The 26,113-nt window shown below is 42.8% G+C and overlaps 1 protein-coding gene across 1 annotated transcript in view; it reads left to right on the top strand.

The window, feature by feature from the left end:
• The window catches only part of glrbb (glycine receptor, beta b), a 92,604-nt gene that overhangs the window by 30,752 nt on the left and 35,739 nt on the right, over window positions 1–26,113 (top strand). The window contains exons 5-7 of the mRNA XM_080502332.1: window positions 20,444–20,670; window positions 24,064–24,146; window positions 24,534–24,674. Of these exons, the coding sequence (XP_080358458.1) occupies window positions 20,444–20,670; window positions 24,064–24,146; window positions 24,534–24,674 (451 nt within the window). The remainder of the gene's footprint in view (window positions 1–20,443; window positions 20,671–24,063; window positions 24,147–24,533; window positions 24,675–26,113) is intronic.

Here is a 26,113-nt window from a genome sequence, read left to right as displayed (position 1 = left end):
TTCCACACCTTCAATAATGATTCTGACATCGTCAGGGTCATCTGTGGGTTCTGCACCTTCCTTCTTTATTGCGTATATTCCCAGGACAGTCTGCTTGAAGGTCTCCTGGTTGTCCTCCACATCCTCCAAAATAGAACAAATCAAATCTCCGTTACAACTACACATCAAAAAAGCTGACATTTATCCAGCCTCCAGATTTCCACTACTCATGGGTACATTTAATGTAGTTTTATATCAGGTTATATAGTTTTATATTCCCTGACATGGAAGTGGGCAAGTCTCTCTGTGAAAATACACCTTTTTACACACCAAAAAGCTACCTCCTGTTGCCTGTGCAGTATTTACATGGGATTGTTTCTGGGGGTAAATACACCAGACTTAACTTCTTTCACTTGAGATTCCGACCGCTGAGCCGTAGAAAACCTATAAAAACACTGGCCCGAGAAACTTTTCACAAAAACGGCTATTCCATGTGCTGCAAGGTCGTCTGACACCACACACTGAAGTAGACGAAGAAGAAGAGGGAAAAACAAACTGAGGGAAAACAGAAATAAGGAAAAGTAAAGATAATGATCCTGGATTACAACATGTTTTCCCTCAGTTTGTTTTTCCCTCTTCTTCTTCTTCTTTTTCTTCTTCGTTGGTTATGAAGAATGGATAATCCAGAATCCGAAGTAACCAATCAGAATTCAATGCCCGCCCCAAATTTCTGTGATTGGTGGACAACCGTGTCACATTTGGGCTTTGCACGTTTTGAGCAGCACACAGCAGAACTTGAGCGGAGGTGGAGAGATGTGAGTGAGCGAGAGAGAGAGAGAGAGGTTGAGCGCAGAGGAAGAATCTGAGCGCAGAAATGATTTTTGAGCGCAATCTCAAGTTTGTCTTTGCGCAATTTAAATATTTCCTCAAAATGCTATTAGTGAGCTTGTACGACAATTCTTTTTGCGCTCAAATTTTCCCATCGCTCGCTCAGAATTTTGGCACAAATAGAACCCCATACTGCTCTAGGGTAACAAGATCCCTTTTACATAAGAGAGCCAGGTATATTGAGGCCAAAGAGGAATGGCTGCCAGGAGGCAGATTTCCCAAGATCCAATAGACAGCACAAAGTTTGTGCGTTTTATGTGAAGTACCAAGGGGTTGCAAACTTCAAAATCATCTACATATAGAAAGACAGAGATTCTCAATTCCTCTCTTGACAGAAAATCATTATTCTTAAAGTGGTAGCATCTTCAAAAGATCTGTAATGCAGTTGGTCACTCACTTGCTGTCTTCCCTTTTCAAAAACCTTGTTCAGCACATAATCTTGATTAAGTAGCTACTGTAAAAACTTTATTAAAGGAACATACTAAAAACTTATTTTAGCGTTAACATCTAATATACAGTGGCTTCCAAAAGTATTCATACCCCTTGACCTTTTCCACATTTTGTCACATTACACGCCACAAACATAAATATATTTTATTGGAATTGTATGTGAAAGACCAACACAAAGTGTCACACAATTGTGAAGTACAATGAAGATTATACATGACTTTAAATGTTTTTCACAAATAAAAAACTGAAAAGTGCAACGTGCAAAAGTATTCAGCCGCCCTGAGTCAATACTTTGTGGAACCTTTTGCTGCAATTCCAGCTGCGAGTCTTTTGGGGTGTGTCTCTACCAGCTTTGCACATCGAGACTGAGATTTCTGCCCTTTCTTCTTTCAAAACAGCTCAAACTCAGTCAAACTAGATGGAGAGTGTTTGTGAACGGCGGTTTTCACATCTGGACACAGATTCTCGATGGGATTTAGGTCTGGACTTTGACTGGGACATGCTAACACATGAATATGTTTTGTTTTAAACCATTCTATTGTAGCCCTGGTGTTATGTTTAGTTTGGTGTCCTGCTGGAAGGTGACCCTCCAGTCTCAAGTCTTTATGTTTAGGATGGTTGTCCTGCTGGAAGGTGAACCTCCAGTCTCAAGTCTTTATGTTTAGGATGGTTGTCCTGCTGGAAGGTGACCCTCCAGTCTCAAGTCTTTATGTTTAGGATGGTTGTCCTGCTGGAAGGTGAACCTCCAGTCTCAAGTCTTTATGTTTAGGATGGTGGTCCTGCTGGAAGGTGAACCTCCAGTCTCAAGTCTTTATGTTTAGGATGGTTGTCCTGCTGGAAGGTGAACCTCCAGTCTCAAGTCTTTATGTTTAGGAGGGTTGTCCTGCTGGAAGGTGAACCTCCAGTCTCAAGTCTTTATGTTTAGGATGGTGGTCCTGCTGGAAGGTGAACCTCCAGTCTCAAGTCTTTATGTTTAGGATGGTTGTCCTGCTGGAAGGTGACCCTCCAGTCTCAAGTCTTTATGTTTAGGATGGTTGTCCTGCTGGAAGGTGAACCTCCAGTCTCAAGTCTTTATGTTTAGGATGGTGGTCCTGCTGGAAGGTGACCCTCCAGTCTCAAGTCTTTATGTTTAGGATGGTTGTCCTGCTGGAAGGTGAACCTCCAGTCTCAAGTCTTTATGTTTAGGATGGTGGTCCTGCTGGAAGGTGACCCTCCAGTCTCAAGTCTTTATGTTTAGGATGGTTGTCCTGCTGGAAGGTGAACCTCCAGTCTCAAGTCTTTATGTTTAGGATGGTTGTCCTGCTGGAAGGTGACCCTCCAGTCTCAAGTCTTTATGTTTAGGATGGTGGTCCTGCTGGAAGGTGAACCTCCAGTCTCAAGTCTTTATGTTTAGGATGGTGGTCCTGCTGGAAGGTGAACCTCCAGTCTCAAGTCTTTATGTTTAAGATGGTTGTCCTGCTGGAAGGTGAACCTCCAGTCTCAAGTCTTTATGTTTAGGATGGTGGTCCTGCTGGAAGGTGACCCTCCAGTCTCAAGTCTTTATGTTTAGGATGGTTGTCCTGCTGGAAGGTGAACCTCCAGTCTCAAGTCTTTATGTTTAGGATCGTTGTCCTGCTGGAAGGTGAACCTCCAGTCTCAAGTCTTTATGTTTAGGATGGTTGTCCTGCTGGAAGGTGACCCTCCAGTCTCAAGTCTTTATGTTTAGGATGTTTGTCCTGCTGGAAGGTGAACCTCCAGTCTCAAGTCTTTATGTTTAGGATGGTGGTCCTGCTGGAAGGTGAACCTCCAGTCTCAAGTCTTTATGTTTAGGATCGTTGTCCTGCTGGAAGGTGAACCTCCAGTCTCAAGTCTTTATGTTTAGGATGGTTGTCCTGCTGGAAGGTGAACCTCCAGTCTCAAGTCTTTATGTTTAGGATGGTGGTCCTGCTGGAAGGTGAACCTCCAGTCTCAAGTCTTTATGTTTAGGATGGTTGTCCTGCTGGAAGGTGACCCTCCAGTCTCAAGTCTTTATGTTTAGGATGGTGGTCCTGCTGGAAGGTGACCCTCCAGTCTCAAGTCTTTATGTTTAGGATGGTTGTCCTGCTGGAAGGTGACCCTCCAGTCTCAAGTCTTTATGTTTAGGATGGTGGTCCTGCTGGAAGGTGAACCTCCAGTCTCAAGTCTTTATGTTTAGGATGGTTGTCCTGCTGGAAGGTGACCCTCCAGTCTCAAGTCTTTATGTTTAGGATGGTGGTCCTGCTGGAAGGTGAACCTCCAGTCTCAAGTCTTTATGTTTAGGATGGTGGTCCTGCTGGAAGGTGAACCTCCAGTCTCAAGTCTTTATGTTTAGGATGGTTGTCCTGCTGGAAGGTGACCCTCCAGTCTCAAGTCTTTATGTTTAGGATGGTGGTCCTGCTGGAAGGTGAACCTCCAGTCTCAAGTCTTTATGTTTAGGATGGTTGTCCTGCTGGAAGGTGACCCTCCAGTCTCAAGTCTTTATGTTTAGGATGGTGGTCCTGCTGGAAGGTGAACCTCCAGTCTCAAGTCTTTATGTTTAGGATGGTTGTCCTGCTGGAAGGTGAACCTCCAGTCTCAAGTCTTTATGTTTAGGATGGTGGTCCTGCTGGAAGGTGACCCTCCAGTCTCAAGTCTTTATGTTTAGGATGGTTGTCCTGCTGGAAGGTGAACCTCCAGTCTCAAGTCTTTATGTTTAGGATGGTGGTCCTGCTGGAAGGTGACCCTCCAGTCTCAAGTCTTTATGTTTAGGATGGTGGTCCTGCTGGAAGGTGAACCTCCAGTCTCAAGTCTTTATGTTTAGGATGGTTGTCCTGCTGGAAGGTGACCCTCCAGTCTCAAGTCTTTATGTTTAGGATGGTGGTCCTGCTGGAAGGTGAACCTCCAGTCTCAAGTCTTTATGTTTAGGATGGTGGTCCTGCTGGAAGGTGAACCTCCAGTCTCAAGTCTTTATGTTTAAGATGGTTGTCCTGCTGGAAGGTGAACCTCCAGTCTCAAGTCTTTATGTTTAGGATGGTGGTCCTGCTGGAAGGTGACCCTCCAGTCTCAAGTCTTTATGTTTAGGATGGTGGTCCTGCTGGAAGGTGAACCTCCAGTCTCAAGTCTTTATGTTTAGGATGGTGGTCCTGCTGAAGAGCAGCACCCAGAGCATGATGGTTCCACCACCATGTTGGACAGTGGGGACGGTGTGTTCAGGTGCAGTGTTAGGTTTCCGCCACACATAACGTTTTACATTGAGGCCAAAAAGTTCCATTTTGGTGTCATGTGACCAGATCACCTTCTTCCACATGTTTGCTGTGTCCCCACATGGTTTGTGACAAACTGCAAACGGGACTTCTTATGGTTTCTTTGAACAATGGCTTTCTTCTTGCCACTCTTCCATAAAGGCCAGATTTGTGGAGTGCAGCCCAATAGTTGTCCTGTGGACAGATTCCCCCACCTGAGCTGTGGATGTCTGCAGTTGGTCCAGAGTCACCATGGGCCTCTTGGCTGCATCTCTGGTCACTGCGCTCCTTGTTCGTCCTGGACGTTTAGCTGGACGGCCGTGTCTTGGTAGGTTTGCAGTTGTGCCATACTCTTTCCATTTCTGGATGATGGATTGAACAGTGCTCCGTGAGATGTTCAAAGCTTGGCAAATCTTTTTATAGCCTAACCTGCTTTAAACTTCTCCACTACTTTATCTCTGACCAGTCTGGTGTGTTCCTTGGACTTCATGGTCCTGTTTGCTCCCCAATATTCTTTTAACAGAACAGCTGTATTGGTACTGAGATTAGATTACACACAGCTGGACTCTATTTAGTCATCAGGTCCACATTCAATCATTCAGTAGTCATCAGGCAACTTCTGAAGGTCATTGGTTGCACTCAGAGAAAATGGGGCTGAATACTTTTGCACGTTGCACTTTTCAGTTTTTTATTTGTGAAAAATATTTTAAGTCATGAATAATTTTATTTGTACTTCACAATTGTGTGACACTTTGTGTTGGTCTTTCACATAAAATTCCAATCAAATATATTTATGTTTGTGGCGTGTAATGTGACAAAATGTGGAAAAGTTCAAGGGGTATGAATACTTTTGCAAGCCACTGTATATTGAACTGGATCAACAATATTAAAATGATCTTTGAAATACTGCTTCAGTTTAAAAGCAGTGGCTAATGGTCCTTCTTTTCCTAAAGCTTTTTTTTTTTTTTTTTTTAATAATATTTTTATTGTATTTTCAAGCAAACGACAAACACAACAACACAATAGCTCACATGCAGCACTATATACATTTGTCTAGATTAAGATACTTCTCAATTGTTGACAGTAACCACATAAGGTATCAGCTCAGAACACAGACATCCCAGTACAAGATGAACAGGTTGTACACAAAGCATATCACGCTGACCTCGGGAATCCCCGCAAAAGCGTTGGTGATACAGTAGGACCAACATGTTGTAAATAAAGATCCCAGACTCTGTAAAATGCATTCAATCTTGAGTGAGACATACAGGTAATTAGTTCACTTGGAATGCAGTCCCTGATTATATTGTGCCATGATCTTAAAGTTGGGGCAGACTCACCAATCCAAAAGGATAGGATATGTTTCCTAGCAGCAAAGGTCAGGATATTATAAAGCCTCTGGTGACCTCTGTTGGTGATACCTTTGTCTGTTAGGCCAAGTAAGAGACACTTAGGGTCCAGCTGGATTGGGATATTGAAAATAGAGCACAGTACATTTACAATGCTGGACCAATATCGCTGCAATTAAACACAAGACCACATGCAGTGAACATAACTAACCATCTCAGATTTACATTTCCAGCACAGTGGTGAAACGTTGGGGTCCATTTTGTTCTTAATGGCAGGTGTTATATGGATACGGTGCACAATTCTGGGCTGTATTGACCTGGTCCCATTGCACACAGATATATTCATAGCATTGGACCAAACCTTTTGCCACTGGAATTCACCGATGGTGATGTTTAAATCCCTCTCCCATGCTTGCCTTGTGGGCTGTGATGATAGAGGTGAGTTTAAGTTCAGGGCTCTGTAAAAGATTGTGATATGCTTCCTATCTATGGAGAGAGAGAGCGCTTTTTCAACATGTGAAGTTGTGTTATTGGCTTTTAATGTGGTGTTTTTAATTATAAAGTCCCGAATCTGTAAGAATCTGAAAAAATGGCCCTTACAGAACAGATTGAATCGTTGTTCCAGTTGTTGAAAGCAGGACAGTGTCTCCCCTCTGAACAAATCACCTAGTTTTATCAGCCCATGCCTTCTCCAGACTACAAAGCCCTGGGGCCTCATTTATAAACGTTGCGTACGCACAAAAGAATGCGTACGCCACTCTCTACGCAAACCGTGGGATTTATAAAAAGAGAACTTGACGGGAAAATGTGCGGTCCTCCACGTCAACTCTGACCCTGGGTCACCCTAACCCTAACCCAACTCTGGCCCTGGGTCACCCTAACCCTAACCCAACTCTGACCCTGGGTCACCCTAACCCTAACCCAACTCTGGCCCTGGGTCACCCTAACCCTAACCCAACTCTGACCCTGGGTCACCCTAACCCTAACCCAACTCTGACCCAGGCGTACGCACATAACTGGGGGAAGGAGAAACTGCGCCACTGATGGCAGAAGAAAGAAACGGGAGAAATTGTGTGAAACCGATCGTGTAAAATAAATAGTTATATGACCTCATATATGGACAGTTTATTTGCAAGAAGTGGATAGTAAAAAATAAAATTTCTACAATGAATAAACAAACATACTCCCTGGAGTGCACACGGGAAACATATGATTAAGACAATAGTAAGACAACAGTAGGGCAAATGATGTTTCCACTGATATGAATGCAGTGTAACATCCTATATCATAGAGCCCATATAGCAGTGTTGGGCGCAGACTGGAGGCTGTACGTGATGGGTGGCTTCTAGGTACGGAGAATTCATGTGGAAATCCTGAGACTTGCAATTTTGTAGGAGTGTTTAACCCGTTCACGACCTTGCAGGCGACAGTGGAGAACCCTAACCCTCAAGCGGTGGCTGCTCACCCCTTTTCCTCACCCACAAGGCGCAGAGGAGAGGACCTAGAATCTATAGTATTGTGGAGCGCACCATCGGGCTCCTGGAGGGCAGGTGGCGGTGTCCCCAGGGCCGGCCCTGGCCAAGTGGGGGCCCTAAGCAGGATTTTATTTTGGGGCCCCCCTTCCAATAACATAATAATACTAATAATACTAATAATACTACTACTACTATTACTACTACTACTACTATTAATAATAATAATGATAATAATAATAATAAATTTAATTACTAACGAATCAAATGAACAGCCTCTATCAACAGTGGAACAAGAACTTTATAGATCAAAAGTGGAACAATCTTTTTTATTTCAACAACATCCCACCTTCAAGTGAAGCACGAGCCTCTGACTGTTTGGACTGTTTCTTTCTTTTGCTAGCTCCTGAATCGTATTGACGTTTGGAAGCTCTCTCTCTCTCTCTCTCTCTCTCTCTCTCTCTCTCTCTCTCTTCTGCCTCGGATGACTTGGTGGCGGTGTTCTACGCGCCTCTCGGCAAAATGGACGCGCATCCTTTGCGCATTTGCAGAGAATGATGATACTTTATTGATCCCGAGGGAAATTCAATTCACTTGCGCAAAATGGGGCCCCCATGGATCGCGGGGCCCTACGCACAGCGCGTGTTCTGCGTGTAGGGAGGGGCGGGCCTGGGTGTCCCCCTCCACCTCCGTCACCACTCCACTCAGGAGGGATTCCCCGATGACCCCCGCCAGTGTTTCCTCCAGCGGGGTGAGCTCCGGAGGGCCCGTTCCCCCGCCCGGGGCACAGACGCTCTGCCTGTGTGACGCCAGGCACTTTTTTGTGTCGACTTTGATGTCGGACCACTTTTTTTCCCCTCAGCCACACTCCGACCTTCTGAGGCCACAGCATTGACACCATCCGCCACATGCTGACACTCTACAGCCTTTTTGGCGTTGGTGACCCCAACACTGTGTCCACCAAATAATATCGCCTTCCTCTTCTCCACCTCCCCGACCAGAACTTCCACCTCACACTGGGTGGAATTGCGTTTCTTGGCTTTCCTTGCTGCTTTCGGCATGCTGTCAGTCATGAATCAATATTCATGAGAGGCGTTTCTCTGAATATTTATAGGCCAATATGGGCGTGGTATGACCCGCACACAGGTGCGCCACATTTAGCGTGGATTGTGATTTATAAAGGGAAATCGGCGTAGGACGTGCGTGCGCACTGTTTTATAAATCAGGATATTTTTGTGCGTAAGCACTTTCTGTGTTTCGTGCGTACGCCAATTTTGACGTCAATCCTACGCACAGTTTTATAAATGAGGCCCCTGATCATTACAACCAGGCAGGAAGTCTGGATTATTGGTTATTGGAGTGAGAGGGGACGTTAGCTGAGCACGGCCTTCAAGGGCACGAACAAGCCTCCACGCTTTAATAGTACTTAAAGTAATAGGATTGGTGCAAAAGTTGTTCATAGAGACAGGGGTCTTCAGAAACAACACATTCAGAAGTGGGCCTAAAGCTTTTAACAGAGGGTCATATGATGAAAGTGCACAGCTTAACTGTTTGATGAGTAATTAATTGGTCAACTTGTAGATTATGGTTATTGAAGAAGTCAGTAAGAATGTTGTTAGATACAGGCTCCAGGGTAGAACTAAACAAATACTGCAACTCGTTTATCAGCTCATCAACAGCAGCGGCTGGTCCATGGAAACAGTTTTCCAACTTTAACAAGACAAATGCCAATTTCTGTTCTGTAACTTCCAGCAAGTCCTCAGGATTTGGGATAAGTGCATCATCTTCAAGTTCAGCATGATCAAGTAACTCACTCTCTAAACATGCATCTCCCAAAATACAATTCACTGGATTTACTGTGTAATCTTTCACAACTCCAGTTTTGAAATCATTCAGTGTATATGTTCTGTGCTTTCTGTTCTTGTACGTTTGGTATGTTTCATAAATATTTGTTTGAAATGAACAATTATCAAATACACAACATACAGCTTCGTGTCTTTTTACATGACTGTGAACGTGAGTTAAACATTCTTTTAATGAGGCAATGTGGCTACATGAACAATGATGGCAGCTGAATGTTGTACTATCTACTCTTTGAGATGCCTGATCCAAATGTGATCTACATAGGTCACTTTTTAGAGCATTCCAAGTTTTAAATGTACATGGGCAATTTGAGCATGTGCATGGATAAGGGTGTCTGCGACCAATGGCCCTGATTTAACCTGTAGTGTTTCAATAACTGATATCTTGAAGTTTCTTCTGAATCACACTCTTTACACTTCTACATTTATGCTACTGAAAATTAAACAAAATAATGAAATGACAAATGAGCTCTCATGTATAGTATTAGTTCAGAATCTTACATTGCGGTTGTATGAGGTCAGTGCATGACATACAGCAGATGATGGTCCGTTTGGAGAAGCAGACGGGAGTTCCGGTACAGAAGCTAAGCAATGTATTGCCATGGATGGGGGCAGCAATCAATGTAAATCGATTATGAAAGGGTTATCTAATCTTGTTTTAGTATATTTCCACCACTTTACCTTGCTGTCAAACACATTTCCAAGCTAAAATGTCGGTGGATACTTTTGTCAATTATATTCGGTGGCTTTGAAAAGTACTATATACAGTTTCAATTTGCCCAAAAAGGTTTTATGGCAAGATAAAGTGGAGACAATGTTGAAATATTGGGGTCTGGGTTCCTGTCTACTTCACACTAGGAGCATGCTAAGCACAATCTACTGTCGGTAATACTCTGACTATGGATACATCATACTCACGCAAGGCAAACATCCAAACAATTCTTTAATGGCTTCAACAGTGTTAATCTTTAAGATAAACCTGATTACGTTACAACATGGACTAAAATGTAATCACTTGTTCCTTGTCTTATTATCAACATTTTCTGAAAATGTCATCAAAATATGTTCATAACTTAGTTATCTAAGTTATCTTGCTAACAAACAGATGGCAAGAACGTAACCGCCACTGTCTTCTTTTTGGCAGAGGTAAAAAGCAATGGCTGCATCCAGGAAATAAATAAATAAATCTTTAATTTCTCAAATTAAATCTACATGGTAAACTAATGCTACAATACAGTGCTATTCAATTACAAAATTAGTTGGGTCAAATTTTCAAATCAATAAATGTATTGAAATGAATTTAAAAAAAGGTAATAACCATTGTTGACAACTGTTATTGACAATTGATCACCATTATTGACTGTTTATAGCCATTAATCTAGGAAACTACTAAGGGCAAAGAAAACTCAAACCTCCGGTGATACAATGGCGGAGATTTCAATTCATATGAAATATGAATAAAATATTAAAATACCGTCACAGGTCCATATTAATGCATCTGCTACGCAATATTCAGCTATGAAAAGGTGTAGCTGATCAGCCCACCAACCACTGGCCTGTAATTTAGAGAGTAAATATAGCAGCCACCAGGAAACCGGTGAAACAGCAGTGTGTCCAGGTGGATTCTGAACAGTAGACAGCAGTGTGTCCAGGTGGATTCTGAACAGTAGACAGCAGTGTGTCCAGGTGGATTCTGAACAGTAGACAGCAGTGTGTCCAGGTGGATTCTGAACAGTAGACAGCAGTGTGTCCAGGTGGATTCTGAACAGTAGACAGCAGTGTGTCCAGGTGGATTCTGAACAGTAGACAGTGTCCCACTGAAGACAACCCAGAACACAACTACTCTGGAACAAAGGTTCGCCTTCATGCCGCAAGCATCATCACTGTTAGTTTTGGGTGATGGACTGACAGACAGACTGCTTCTAGGCTGCCAAACTTACAAAGTGCAAGCAGAGACCAACCTTTAGAATTGAGCTGCTCGTCTCCTGGACCTGGTCTGATCAACTGGAGGCTCCAGTCAGTTAGGGACATGTTTTATCCTCTTTATGTTGAAACTCCTCCTGCTTCTTCACTACACTAATCAAAAATAGAAACAACGTACTGCATTGTATGAAGACTGTTACAAGGCCATGAAGAGTGTTGCATTCAAGTTCTGAAACAGAACTGGACCACAAACTGGGCCATTGGGGGTCGGTTCTGGACCCCAATTGAATAGGCCTGCTATAATATACCGTGATTTCCAGACTATTGAGCGCACCGGAATATAAGCAGCACCCACCAAATTTAAAAAAGAAAAAAGAAAATTTGGGGTTACTGATGCACTGAGTGCATCACCGGCATATCAGCAGCATTAACCCTTAAAAAGCCAACTCATCTGCAGCAGGGTTCAAAGCATGCAAAAAAAAAAAGTACCACTTTGAGCACACCAATCAGCACAGCTGTCGGTCAGCCCTGATGGAGGCACACGCTGCTTATCGCTAGCTTACCGTTAGCTTACCGCTAGCTGTTAGCCTGCAGTTAAAACCATAGATAAAACACAGTGTTTATGTCTATGGTTAAAACAACTAACAGTCCCTCAACTTGTCAGGACTGACTCCTTACATAGCTACCAACAAAACTTTCTGCCAACAACTTGCAAGCTATTGTTAAGACACATTTCCAGGCTGTCTTACCAAATGTCACCACCAGTCCCTACAGGCCTGATGCACCACCCCTCCCCCTCCCCGTGGTCGGAAAAATTGTGATTTACATTTCCTTCGAACAATAACATGCTCAGATAACTCCGATAAGTATTAGCAGGTGGCTGGATTCCGCTCAATTTGGCAGCGCCAATCTTCTTCACCTTCACCTGTCAGCCTCTGAGCATGTGCGCTGACTGTCCTACAGAATCCAATCTAGGACAATCTTAGTGTGTCCGGTTGTGATTGTGCGATTTACTCAGCACTGTTACGTTATACTTATCCAACTGGCTTTTATAGCTGTAACAAGTCTGCATTTTAAGTTACACCTATTACAATTGATTAGGTTTTAATCACCAACACAAACATGTTAATTAAGGTTAACCTAGATGCATTTAATAAATTCAACATCTCACAAAGTTTACTTTTTTGCGTGCGGAGATGCTTCCTGCGAAGTGTTTCGCACAGTGATGCTACCTGACCTACCAAGTTAGCATTGATCTGAGCTAACTACTATCACTACTATCAGTTTGACCAATTCAGAATGAAATTGAGCTGCACGGGTCTCCTGGACTAAAATCAGCATCCAGACTCAAGGTGTGTTTTTTCGTTTTTTTGTTGTTGTTTTTTTTTGGTTATGTGGGTACATAACAAAACAAAGATAAACTAACAGAAACAAACGCATATAACAGAGCAAAGCAACCTTGGCCAAAAGAAGTAACAGATAACTAATAAATAATGGCCCAACATATCCAAAAAAGAAGTAGGAAGAAGCTGAGCATATTTACTCCTGATTGTCCTTTTGTGAATAACAAAAATCGTGGAAGTTCCGTGATAGTGTCAGTTTTTACAAAGCCACTGCCTCAGACACACTCAGTGTTAATCAATAAGGTGTGTTGAGGCCTATTCTGCTCCATTTGAAGCACACCTGAACACAGTGTTGGATCTTATACAGTATATCACGAGCCGGAGCAGCAGTGATGTCTACATTAGGAAAACCCTGGATGGAGATCAATGTAGTGCATTCATTTATAAAATCTCCCTGTGGAGTGGTTATGAACCTCTCGGGATGATACAAGCGGAAAAGCTCAAGTGAACAGATGAACAAAACAAATAATACTGGAGAAATCTGAAAAACAGGAGTGAATGGGTTAAAGAATAGTTAGGTTGTAGGTTGAAGTCTGGGTCTTTCTGTGCATAGTTTGCATATTCCCCCTGTGCATGCATGGGCTTCCTCTTAAAGCCTCCTACCACCCAAAGTTAGAAATAGTAGAATAGGAAACGTCTGGATGGATGAATAATATAATGATGAAGAAAGCATCAGTTTCTAAGGACGATATGCTTGGTGTTGCAGTAAAGAAGAGGATACAGAAAAATCAAAGGTTCAGTAGACCAGAGTAGAAGATAACGACCAGGCAGAAGCACAAAGAAAAAAATAGAAACTGTGGAAAATGTTTTTTAAAAGGCAGTGAATGGAAAGAAAGCCAAGACTCAATCATAAAACGGAGAGTAAGAAAAAAGAAAGAGGCACCCACAGCTCCCCAATGATCCCTCATGTTGCAGAAAAAGAAGGAGAAAGTGAAAGTGAGAAAAGATTTGAAAGAAATATTGGAGCAGGAGGAAGTGACAGCTGGTCACCTCTCCCCTCAATCTAACACTCTGTGGGCTCTCTGATCCCAGGAAAGCCTCATCATTTACACCTCCCCTGGCCAAAACAGCCACTGCAGTTAACACATCTGTTTTCACTTTATGATTGTAGTCCCCAGCACAGAATGACAAATTTGATGTTGTGAGAAGGAACAAATGGCGTCTGTTTTTCTTTTTACCGCCTCTCAGCTTGAGTTTTACCACTTGATTACTGCGAGTGCTCGCGGTTAATCTCCTTAGGGATTGAACCGTGTACATACAGGCTGCTTGATAACGAGTCAGGAGGAAGATATATTTCCTTGTCTGGTTCTTCACAGAGCCGATGGTGTGGGAATTGGCCCGAGTCTCTGTCAGACAGAGAAGAGCCAGCTCAAGCTATTCCGGCTGTCAATTCAGGACCTGTTGGACACCCCAGTCTGAAATTAACTTGCGCAGAACTGACAGCTTGCTCTCTAAAATGAGTTATCAACAATTCATAACGGCTTTGGTTCTGCACCGTGTCGACTGGTCGGACCAAGAACTGGATGCCACATTTTTAAGCTATAAGCTATTCTTTATTGCAACAACTCCTAGTTATATTACATACAGTCAGTGATGTGCAGTGAGTGTAGCACTTCCTACCCAAGGATAAATTGAAAGTGGAGTGACTGCACAAGTCTCTCACTCCTGCACCATTTTACTGCGAAGGCCACACCCTCTCCCAGAGGCCACACCCTCTCCCAAAGGCCACACCTCCTCTGGAGGCCACCTCCATGTCTTGAAGGCCTCACCCTGTCATGAAGGCCACATCCCTCTCAAAGTCCTCACCCTCTCCTGAAGTCCTCACCCTGTCCTGAAGTCCTCACCCTCTCCCAAAGTCCTCACCGTCTCCCAAAGTCCTCACCCTGTCCTGAAGTCCTCACCCTCTCCCAAAGTCCTCACCCTGTCCTGAAGTCCTCACCCTCTCCCAAAGTCCTCACCCTGTCCTGAAGTCCTCACCCTCTCCCAAAGGCCACACCCTGTCCTGAAGTCCTCACCCTCCCAAAGGCCTCACCCTGTCCTGAAGGCACACTGCTGCTCAGCCATTGCTGGTCATATCCAGTGTCTGGGTGTGTTTGCTCATGTGCAGTAAGTTGCCCAATATGAAAATAATTTTACGTAAAAAGGCAGATCGCTACGCTGTGTTTGGTTGATACCGTGCTACTGTAAATGCTATACATATGTTCACAGTGCATTGGTAAATTGATAAACCGCTGCTGTGCTCTCAAGCTCGTTGGCCAGTTAACAGTGCTCACAACTTTCTTTTGAGGAAAAACAGCAGCTGTTAAAAGATGGGAGACCTTCAGCAAAGGAAAGAACATTGCTTGTTCTTCTCCACAGAAAATGGTAAAAAAGGAAGGATTGGATGAATTAAGAGGGTGAGGTGCTGCACAATATGAATAAGCCTATTATTGTAAAGGTTTCATGTCACTTTAATGTGAATTCGGGGAGCAGCCATGCCACAATAGTGGTTTCAGCACCACAGACATCTTCGTTTTCATTTTCTCAGTGTTTCTGTTTCCAACAAAACAACAGATGCACTGCCATGCCGTGAAATATATCTGGTTGGGAGAGTCTGGAGAATAATTGAATAATTGTTTAAGCTTCTTTAATAGTGTTTTACGACCTTGATTATCCTTGCTAATGTATGAGCCCCGCAGCTCATCAACATGGTGGAGGGTGGCTTTACATGATGCCACTGAACGCATTACTCAAAACTGTCAGCTCCTGCTGAATTTTGTTCTTGTTCTTCTGATTTCTAAATGAAAGAATGCAGAGGCCTTTCTATTAACACTTGCCAACCAAAACATATGAGACTCAGTGTCGACATTGGTGATCTCAATTTGCATGCACTGCCTCCCAACCCTGCCTCACAGCACATCACTACATACCTGTTCTGTGATGTACCTTGAATATGTACAGTTTATGTAGTTTGAATATAGTTTATTTCTTTTTGTTTTCGAAACACTGTTTGGATACTACAGACTGAAATAGATGCACAAACTGAACATAAGCAGTTGTGATAATATCCGTGATGGTAGTTTGCAATCTGTGGAAGATGAGACAACTCACGGACCACAGACGGTCTCTGCTTAACAGTATTAGAGACGTCATGACTATGGTGCACTCTTTAACCACAAGCTGCAGCCACTAACGTCCAATAGAAATGCTACAGGAAATAATCAAAAAACCACAAACATTATTTACAACAGAGGTGTCAAACATAAGGCCTGTGGGGCAAAACCGGCCCACAAGATGCACTAATGCGGCCAAACCACCAAGCAGATTGTAAAACCTTCAAAGAAGCTTAAAAAAGGTTATTTGGTAACACTTTATAACTATCCGTTATAAGTAGTTAATAAACCATTAATAAACTGTTAGCAAATATTCAACAAGCAATGTATAAGTCCTTAACTAACAGTTTGTTAAGGATTTATAACTGTGCCTATTAGATTGGTAATAGATTATTTTCAAGCATTTAGTTAACAATTTATAAATTACATGTTAACTGTATGTTAATGATTTATAACTATACCTTATAAATTAGTAATAGATCACAAATAAGCCATTAGTAAACGACTTACTAATGACTTGTTAAGTATCAGTTAATACTTTATATACATTATTAGGACGTTATTCTAAAGTTGCAACTATTCCTCATTTACTAACTGTTAGTAAATGAGGAATAGTTGCATTTTAGAATAACGTCCTAATAATGTATATAAAGTATTAACTGATACTTAACTAATATATTAACTCACACTTTACAGACCAGTTATTAATAGTTTGTTAACCATCTACTAAGAATAATGAAACTTTGTGGAACAGCAAACTATCACATTATTGTACCTCAGCCTTGTTCCACCCATTGGCTTTTGTGTGTGCTGTATCTTACCCCCCCCCCCCCCCCTCCAAAAAACCCCCCAAAAACACCACAAGTGAAATTGTTGTCAATAACACAGATGTGTTTAATGTTTCGAAACACAAACAATATACAACAATATAGCACTTTTTGTGCTAAACAGAATTTTAGAGGGACATTTTATAAGCAAACATCACAACAAAGCCATGGATTTATCCAGACATGAACATAAAACATATAGAACAAATATGGCTCAGCACAACTTGGACAGGAGGAGCCAATCCTGATCCTGGAGGGCCACTCTGCTCCATGTTTTACATGTTTCCTTCTTCCAACACACCTGATTCACAAAAACAGAAAATACATAAAAAAATGCATTACAAAGTACATGCAGTACAAACTATTCCTCATTTACTGTTAGTAAATGAGGAATAGTTGCAACTTTAGAATAACGTACTAATAATGTATATGCTGTATTAACTGATACTTAATAAGTCATTAGTAAGTAGTTTACTAAGGGCTAATTCATGATATATTACTAATTTATAAGGTATAGTTATACATCGTTAACATGTAACTTATAAATTGTTAACTAACAGTTTGTAAATATCTATTACCAATCTATAAGGCAGTTATAAATCCTTAATAAACTGTTAGCAAATATTCAACAAGCAATGTATAACTCATTAACTAGCAGTTTATTAATGATTTATTAACTACTTATAACGGATAGTTATTATAAAGTGTTACCGGTTTTTGAAGACAAGAGTTGTAGATACAACACAAAACAGACATAGATAGTATACTCTCAGTTTAAGGCCTCACAGAGAGACCTTTAATTCAACTTTATTTATATAGTGCCAAATACAACTTGTCTCTAACGTGGGAGTTAAAGGATAAGTTCTGGTACAAAGTAACTCCCAGGTTCCTCACAGTGGTACTGGAGGTTAATTCAATACTGGCCAGTGTTACTAGATGTTTACATAATTTCTCTCTCAGATGTCTTGGGTCAAATATAAAAACTTCTGAAAGCAAGTTCAGAAGCAGAAAATTACAGCTCATCTTTAAGACAAGTTTGTAGTTTAAAACAGTCATATCATCCATGTTTTCAACTTCTGCTCTTGGATTGGTCGGTCCAGAAACCTCATATTCAAAGTTTCTCGCTTCTGCTTGATGTTCCTCCATTTAAATATTGGCTCATATAGGAACTGCATTCAGAATCTGCTGTGTCTGTGTGAGCTGGACTGGCTCCGCCCCCACATGCCCATCTTGGGAAGAGGAGGAAGTACTTCCTCTCGTGGTGCCATGTGCCAGAGCAGAGCTGCCTAATTGTGGAAGGAGTAAAAGGGAAGTGCCTACCTTGATTGGGATTGGCTAAACCCCTGATGACACTAGGGTTTGATTTCTGATTGGCTGGTTGGAGCAACACACTTTATTAAAACTGAAACAAGCCAGGGAGAGAGAGGACACACTTTCTTCACTTCTGGGGCGTTGTTCCAGGTATGGGGATGATTAGTGCTGTTGGAAAACTTTTTGCATAATAGAAGTCAGTTTTGCATAATATGACCCCTTTAACAAGTTTATCAGTATCATCTGGTTTCAGAGATAAATAGATTTGTGTCTCATCTGCATAGCAGTGGAAATTAATGGAGTATTGTCTGGTAATGTTCCCTAAAGGAAGCATGTAGAATGTGAAGACTATAGGTCCCAAGACAGAACCCTGTGGAACTCCATGGTTGGATGCCTTCAGTCTGAGCAGAAGAGCGATTAACATGAAAGGAGGGGAATCTGCCTGATAACTATGATTGAAACCAGTTTAGTGCTAAACCTTTAAACCCAATGAGCTATCTCTGATATCAAGACCAGAAATAAGCAGGCAGTACCATCTTTCTGAAGCCTTTTATTTAATGTGAGTGCCTCACCATAGCATTGGAGGAGTCTTGAAACCTAACTTAATGCACAATTATCTCTTGCAAATACATTTCATCCCTCAAACTCCAATAAAGCAGTGGGAGGCCTGGCGGAACCTGAGAAGTTCAGGACGACACACACTCACATGCACACACACACACACACACACAATCAGGATGCTTTGTTTGACATCCCACCTGGAGGAGCCTAAATGCATGTCATTGATGTTGGATAAAAAGATCAATCATTTAAGTTAATCTACAACAGCAGTAATTAAAGTTAATTGATTTAGAAGGAATTAGGATCATTCACAGGTATTTTCAGTTCATACGTATGTGCAATAGTGTAATAAGTTAGTCATTTTAAATATTTGTGGTTAATTTAAGTGGATAAAAGTTTAATTTGTCATATGTGAACTGTTTGGTGTTTTCAAGTAGTTGTGCACCTTCATTTGCTTAATTGATGCTCCTGGGAGGGTGGAGTTTTAGGGGTTACAGAGACAGTCAGTCAGTCAGTCAGTCAGTCAGTCAGTCAGTCAGTCAGTCAGTCAGGCAGGCAGGCAGGCAGGCAGGCAGGCAGGCAGGCAGGCAGGCAGGCAGAGAGTAGAGTCACACAGTTTTTTGACCTCTTTCTCTCTCTCCCCCCTTTTTCTTGTCTTGAATGATTCTTACCAGGATTTAACAACCCCTTATATAACTTGGAACACTTGTGGACATCTTTTCTGTACCACCCCTTTTTGTTTGTTCGGGCAGTAAACTGTTCAACTTTACGAGTGGTCCTGTGGATATTTTTCGATTTGGATTAAGAAGAGGAAAATTGATAGAGCGTCAAGCTACAGCTTCATTCAGTGGAAAACTACACCATCCATCTTCCACCTCAGCATTAACAGTCCAGCTGGTCACAGGACAGCTTGGGGCCTGCCAGCAAAGTGGGCATAAGACAAATATCGTGAAGCATCCAGTGACACTCTCCAGGCAGCAGGAATGTGGATGTTTCACTAATAAGCCATTTGCTTTCGTTGTATTGATACACTCTGACCTCTGCGTCTTGCGTTTTGCGGCACGTTGGCGTCTTTAAGGTCGACATCATTTGTGTTTTTGTTGCAGGCGGCTGTAAAGTGTCACTCCGCAGTCGACATGTTTGCTTTGAAGAAAATCATCTGCTACTGAAGTTCACCTAAGTATTCAAAGTGTGATTCTGAAGTTGCTTTTCTTCTTCTTCCGTCAACCTGCACTGTTGTAAATCCAAATGAAAGAAATCACTTTTGGTGCTTTTCCACGATGTGTTAGTCGTAGCTACCAAATACTTCCCTGGTTCCTCCTTGAGGTTGCCAGTGAGCTGAGGCCAGTAGACACGGCACTTCGTTCACCCTTCATTTTTAAAACGCAATTACAATTAGAATGCTCACAAAGTGAGGGACGCTTAGAAATGAAGCCTGAGGAGCAGCGAGATACAGACGATTCTTTGTCAGGATGTCTCTGAGCCACGGATACCACCACTATTTTAGATCAACTGCTTTCCCTGTTAACCGACTTCCTCGAGCATCACTGCAGAGCATGTGTTAAAAACCTGACCAAAATCCGTAGCTGTCCCGGGGAACGTCGTTTAACCGTATTTTCATTAAAGTTTAAAGTATTCTACTGTTTGTCTTATTTTAACATCAGCTGCTGCAATTGGCTGGTGGCAGATGTCACAAGATAAGAGACACTAGTGAAATTAAAACACCAGACAGTGAATCACGATTGCAACAACCCACGTTTAGTAATATTAATAAATATAGAAAAATATATACTATCTAATTAATTATTTGAGCTGATATCCAATGCATGTTCGCACTGCATCAGGAGATATAGATTTTATTTTAAGCTCTGATGACTCCGCCCACTCCACAGTGGTATTTGTTTTGTAATGGAAAACCAACTAAACTGAGTCAAGTCGAGAGGCAGGTCGAGTAGGGCTGAGTAGGGTTGAGTGGGGCTGAGTAAGCACGAGTGGAGAAGCTTTATTTGACAGCCCTAAACAGTCGTGTTTCCAGCTCGTGGCCGGTAGCATCAACAGGCCCTTCAGTACTGACCATGTGTGTACCCGTGTGTTGTTGGACCCCACAGGATTACAGAGTCAACATCTTCCTGCGGCAGCGCTGGAACGACCCCAGGCTCAAGCTGCCACAGGACTTCAAGTCCGATTCTCTCACTGTCGATCCCAAGATGTTCAAGTGTCTCTGGAAGCCAGATCTGTTCTTCGCTAATGAGAAGAGCGCCAACTTTCATGATGTCACCCAAGAAAACATCCTTCTCTTCATTTTCCGCAACGGAGACGTTCTCATCAGCATGAGGTGTGGAACTTTTTCATTATCATATATGTGGATGAGTCTTTCTGAGCAAAGGCTTCTACATTTGTTTTTGTTAAGATGATGTGTGTTGGGATTGATTACTGCAATTTTGAAAGGAGCTGCACAATATTGTAGGATTTGATTGTTGCACATTTAATGTTGAAGGCGTCTTGCGCACACAAAAGCGTGGAAGTTGATCTAAAAACCGAATCCATTGAGGATCATGTCCATTTTCATTTCATGAAAATTTTATATTCTTTGGCATAACCCCTGTTGGGCCACTCAACCTCATGGAAGGGGGGAGGGGGGACCACGTTTTGAGAACAAAGAGACCACATGGTCAGAACTGGAAAAGTTCGCCATTGGTCATGTGATCACCCCCCGGATCTCCCCCCGTCCAAGGTGCAATACTGGAGGCCAACAGCAGGGGAGCCCGAGAGCTCCCTCACCAGCTGGAATGTCCGGGGCGGGCCCTCCTTCAGGATTGGTCCACATGGCCCTGACCCCAGCGGAAACCCGGAACCAAAACAAGAGGTATAAAAACCCCCGCAAAGGTAGAAACTGCCTCTTCCAAGCCGAATGTGCTCCGAGCCGGGACGCACCTCTTCGCACGGAGAGAAAGTACTGCATGTGTTAACGCTGACCGGGCCGGAGTTCCTCACCTCGCTGGACGAGCCGAGAACCACCGTGGAATTACTTTCGTTTTTCCTTTTTCCTTTTTTTCCTCTTCTTCACCGAGTCCGAGTGTGCAGCTGGCAGCGCACACTCCTCACGCATGCAGACCTGAAGCCGCTTCTTCTCCCCTCCTCACAAGAAGCGCTTGATCCTCCTGGGATCATCCTGTGGACTTTTCCTGTCCACAGACCAGTTTTAGCTTGTTTTACCTGGGACGCCAGAGAAACCAGCCCGCAGCCGGGAAATCAACGGACTTTCCCCGCCGCAGCACGTTCACCCTCGTCAAACTGAGTAAGGCTTAGAGTCTGGGCAGGCAATGAGAATAACGTGACTGTAATATTGCTGTGTGTTTTATTATTGTGTTGAAGTCAGGGACGCCGATCCCTGTTTCCAACCAATCTGTGTCTGCGCGTTGGATTTACATCCACGCGAACCTCCACACTGTGCATCTCTCTCTCCCTCTCTCTCTGTCTCTCTCTCTCTCTCCCTCTCTCTCTGTCTCTCTCTCTCTCTCCCTCTCTCTCTCTCTCTCTCTCTCTCTCTCTCTCTCCCTCAGTCTGCCCCTCTGCTCCTGGAGTCTAATACTGCCACAGTCTCAATTTTTAGACTCCGTGTGCAGACTGAGAGTGTGCAGAGCTGGACACACAGTAGGATCTGTCTTCCTTTCTCCCCCTCCTTTCTATCTTCTCCTCCTCACAAACGATCCTAGCAGCAACAGCTGTTCCCCATGCGCTCTGTGACCGTGTGTAGTTCACTGTCCCTGGGAATTATCGGCCACGAGCCCCCAGGCGCGCTCCAAGCAGGCTCACGAGCCGTGCACGAGCACAGTGACGTCACGCCGTCCAGAAAGAGTGCGCCGAGCGCCTCTGGTGGCCGCGTGGGTGATTGCAATCTCTTGAGAGGTCGCCACTCGGTGGACAAGTCGAGTCATTGCATTCTCACTCCGTGCGCCGCCGCGCCCCTAGTGGTCATTACGGTCACTGCCTCGAACTAGACGCCTGCCGCCATCTAGTGTCCGTTCGAGGTCATTACACCCACACACACTGACCCTCCAAGGTCCGCCGCCACCTGGTGGACACTCGTGGTCATTACATCCCCACTCAGGCTTACACACACACACACACACCCTCTTTCTTTGTACATAGTGTTTGCTGTTTAATAGATTAGATCTTCGTGTTTGATGTTTATTACTTAATCGTGTTGTTTTAATACATTATTTCTGAATTATTTTTGAATAAATACATTTTTGTTAAACGCATTTTAACTGAATTTATCGATTCTTGGTAATTATTGTGTATTTATTGTTGACAATTCACTGGTTTGTAACAGTCTGTGCTCGAATCTCACACCTTCCTTGTTATTTAATATTGTTATATTTACACAGAAATATTAACTAACTTAAATAACCTTTTGACAAACGAGACTGAAATTTGGTATTAGCTATTTCCAGCTTAGCTGGTGGTGCCCCGATTTAATTATTATTTGATAAATAACCAATTTATGCAAATTAAAACATTTTCATTAATAAATAATTTTTGATAATTTATTAACTTTTGAGTAATTACTCAATTACTCTAGGAGTTGCTGATGAGTAACTAACCGTTTACTTTATTAGTAATTCCAATTTTTCCAAATTACTTTCAGTAATCAATTACTTACAGTAATCCATTACTTACAGTAATTATTTATGCTAATTAGCAACCATAAAGCCCAACACTCCCATTTTCACGTAAGCTATTTGATTAATGTTTCTGATTGTATTTGTTTTTATCGTGATTCTTGTAGTGACACGTTTCCTCTGTGGGCTCATTATTAAACTTTTTCTGTATTGTACCCCCAATTACAACTTATTTTCTTGCTGCAACACTCTGATATGGTTGACCCCTGTCACCCTGGACACGCAGGTTTTCAGCCCCTCCCGTTAAAAGGCTACGGTCCACCGGAACCAGAACCTCCTACCTCCAGAGCTTCTTCCCCGCTGCAGTCAGACTGCTGAACCGTGGCCCGACTCAGCTGAGACCAGCTGAGACCCCTGCCACTCATCAACACATAACTTATTTACCTAATTTGTATATATACAGTATGCAATCAGTCAATGTATAATGTCTCTTGACTTTTTGATCTATTTTTTTTTGTGCTGTTCACCATAAAATGTCCTCGTCCTGTAAAAAATTCTTTACGGTACCTAACAAGTATTTCTGTTTCTCATAACTCCTCCTCTTCCATCGTCTCATATTCAAGTGTTTGTTTGAGCTCCATCAAATCAGTCACAAACATGAATGGAAGCAGTAGTTTTCAGCAGATTACGCTGCTTACATCACCTGCAAAACCCGTGCAAACTAAAAGAAGTGATGGTGAAAACACAACCTGGCTGCCAAGAAAAGAAACTGGCTTTTGGGAGCTCGGCGTTAAAAGACGTGCCAAGCAAAGCACAGTGATTTTACAAGTTGTGCAGCTGTAAATACTGTAAACCAGATTATTTACACTGAGATCTAGGTCTGCTTGCTTTGGATTATACAGGGATCCTTGAGTGTGTAACCACTTATTTGCGTCGATAGAGTTTAAATTTTGTATGTTGTGGTTTGATCTGCTTGTTTTTCCATTTTTCGGAGTGGTTAATAGTTACTTCTAGTATGATACTTTTGTAATGGGTCACTTCAGTTCAACACCTCAAGGCATGAATGAGAAACTAAATCTGAGTTCCCCTTCATCTTCCTGCAGGTTGTCTGTCACTCTCTCCTGCCCTCTGGATCTCACCTTGTTCCCCATGGACACACAACGGTGTAAAATGCAACTGGAAAGCTGTGAGTCTTCTACAAATAATGAACCTTGCCAGTTTATGCTCATTTCTGACTCTTTTCTTTGTAAATTGGTGGTTTACTCAAATGTCGGATAGTTGTTTGACTTTGGAAGCCAGTTTCAAGTACAAAGAAAAGTGGAATAAATCTTATTTCGTGGTTGTTGTGACAGATTTGGTTAACTAAGCTCGACTGTGGTTATTGCAGTTTGTTTCAAGGGAAATTCAAACTTTGTAAAAACAAAAATATCTTCAAGCCATTACCCTCCAATGTCAAATGTATCCAATGAAGTGGAAAGCTGCTTTCTGCAGGCTTTCCAGCATTTTCACTAACAAACACGCAAACAGCTGATATATCAAGTGACATGCATTCATTTTATCTTGTGTTTTTCAGTTGGCTACACAACAGACGACCTGCAGTTCATGTGGCAGACGGGCGACCCCGTTCAGATGGACGCCATTGCTCTGCCCCAGTTTGACATCAGACAAGAAGACATTGATTATGGAAACTGCACCAAATTCTACGCAGGAACAGGTACTAAAATCAAGTCTGAAAGTGTTTCTTCAAAAGAGAAAGCAATCAATCCACGTGTCACACTTCAGATGGCGTGACTGGAAAATCCTGAAATAACCAGACGTCGGATCTGTATTTGACTCAGTAGCAGCACTAATGTCACAACTCCATGTTCTCTTTGTCCATTTATCATCTCCTGATTGGTCAACGAGGCAGAGCTCTGATCAGCTCACAGGTGAAATCAATCTCCCTTCCAATAGATTTGAGGAAGAGAAACACCCACAATCCAATCAATATGTTCCAGCAGCATTCAGGCCACATTTACACATACCGGGGTATTTGAAAAAACTGTGATATTTACACATAAAAGCAGCTACGACTCACCACAAATGATTCCTGAAAACTCTGGCCACAGTGGAGATCTGGCTTAACTCTGTGTCTTGTTGCATTTAAAGAGGGGAGGCGGCTATTTATGTCATAATTGGTGACAGGTGTTTTTTTCTGATTGGCTATCATGGATTCATGCTTCTTGCTACACTGCTCCTTACAGGTTTGGCTGCTCATAGCAGCTCTGAACCAGTTGTATATGCAGTCTGCGTCAATTACGTTTTTTTTTTTTTTTTTTAAGGAAAATGGGGGAAAAAACCAGGTTTGTGTAAACATGGCCTCAGTAGCGTCTTTTCTTTTTCATACAAAATAAACGTGATTCCATTTTCTGTATATGCCAAAAAATAAATATGTACAAATAATATACAGTGCAACAATCTTCATGATGTCAACATTAATGTGATGTTGAGAGGAAAGTGCATTTATTCAAAGAAAACTGTCAATGGCGACTGATGGATCCATGTCAATATGAAACTGTGCATATTTGAGATGTTTGTCTCTTTTGAAACACCTGATTCAGATTAACTTGTCTTTACCGTTTTTTTCCTGCCGCCTAAAACTTCAGCAACAGTTTGGATCAGAAAACAGATTTTCATCGTTTTCATGCAGTTAAACGTTGACGCGCTCTCCGTTTCTATCGATATGAACTGACGATCGCCAGAACCAAGCAGGACACAACGGCTCATCATACCTCACGTCATTAATTATGTGTCCATATAATGAGGAGGAAGAGGAGGAGGGGCCCGCGCGAACCCGGCCGGGCTCAGCTCGAAGGGACAACACGGGCCCCTCCTCCTCGTCCTCCTGTGGGCCCACCACCCACAGAGGCTACCGTAGGGTTCGGGTGCAGTATGGATTGGGTAGCAGTCGACGGCAGGGGCTTCAACGACTCGATCCCCGGACACAGAATCTGGTTTTCGGGACATGGAGTGTGACCTCGCTGGGGGGGAAGGAGCTCGAGTTTGTGTGGGAGGTTGAGAGATACCGTCTAGATATAGTCGGGCTCACCTCCACTCACAGCTTGGACTCTGGAACCCAGCTCCTCCACAGTTGCGAAGCTCCTCGGTGGCAAG

Source organism: Blennius ocellaris, assembly GCF_963422515.1.
Source record: "Blennius ocellaris genome assembly, chromosome: 9".
NCBI lineage: Eukaryota > Metazoa > Chordata > Actinopteri > Blenniiformes > Blenniidae > Blennius > Blennius ocellaris.
This window is presented reverse-complemented; position numbering and strand designations above follow the sequence as displayed.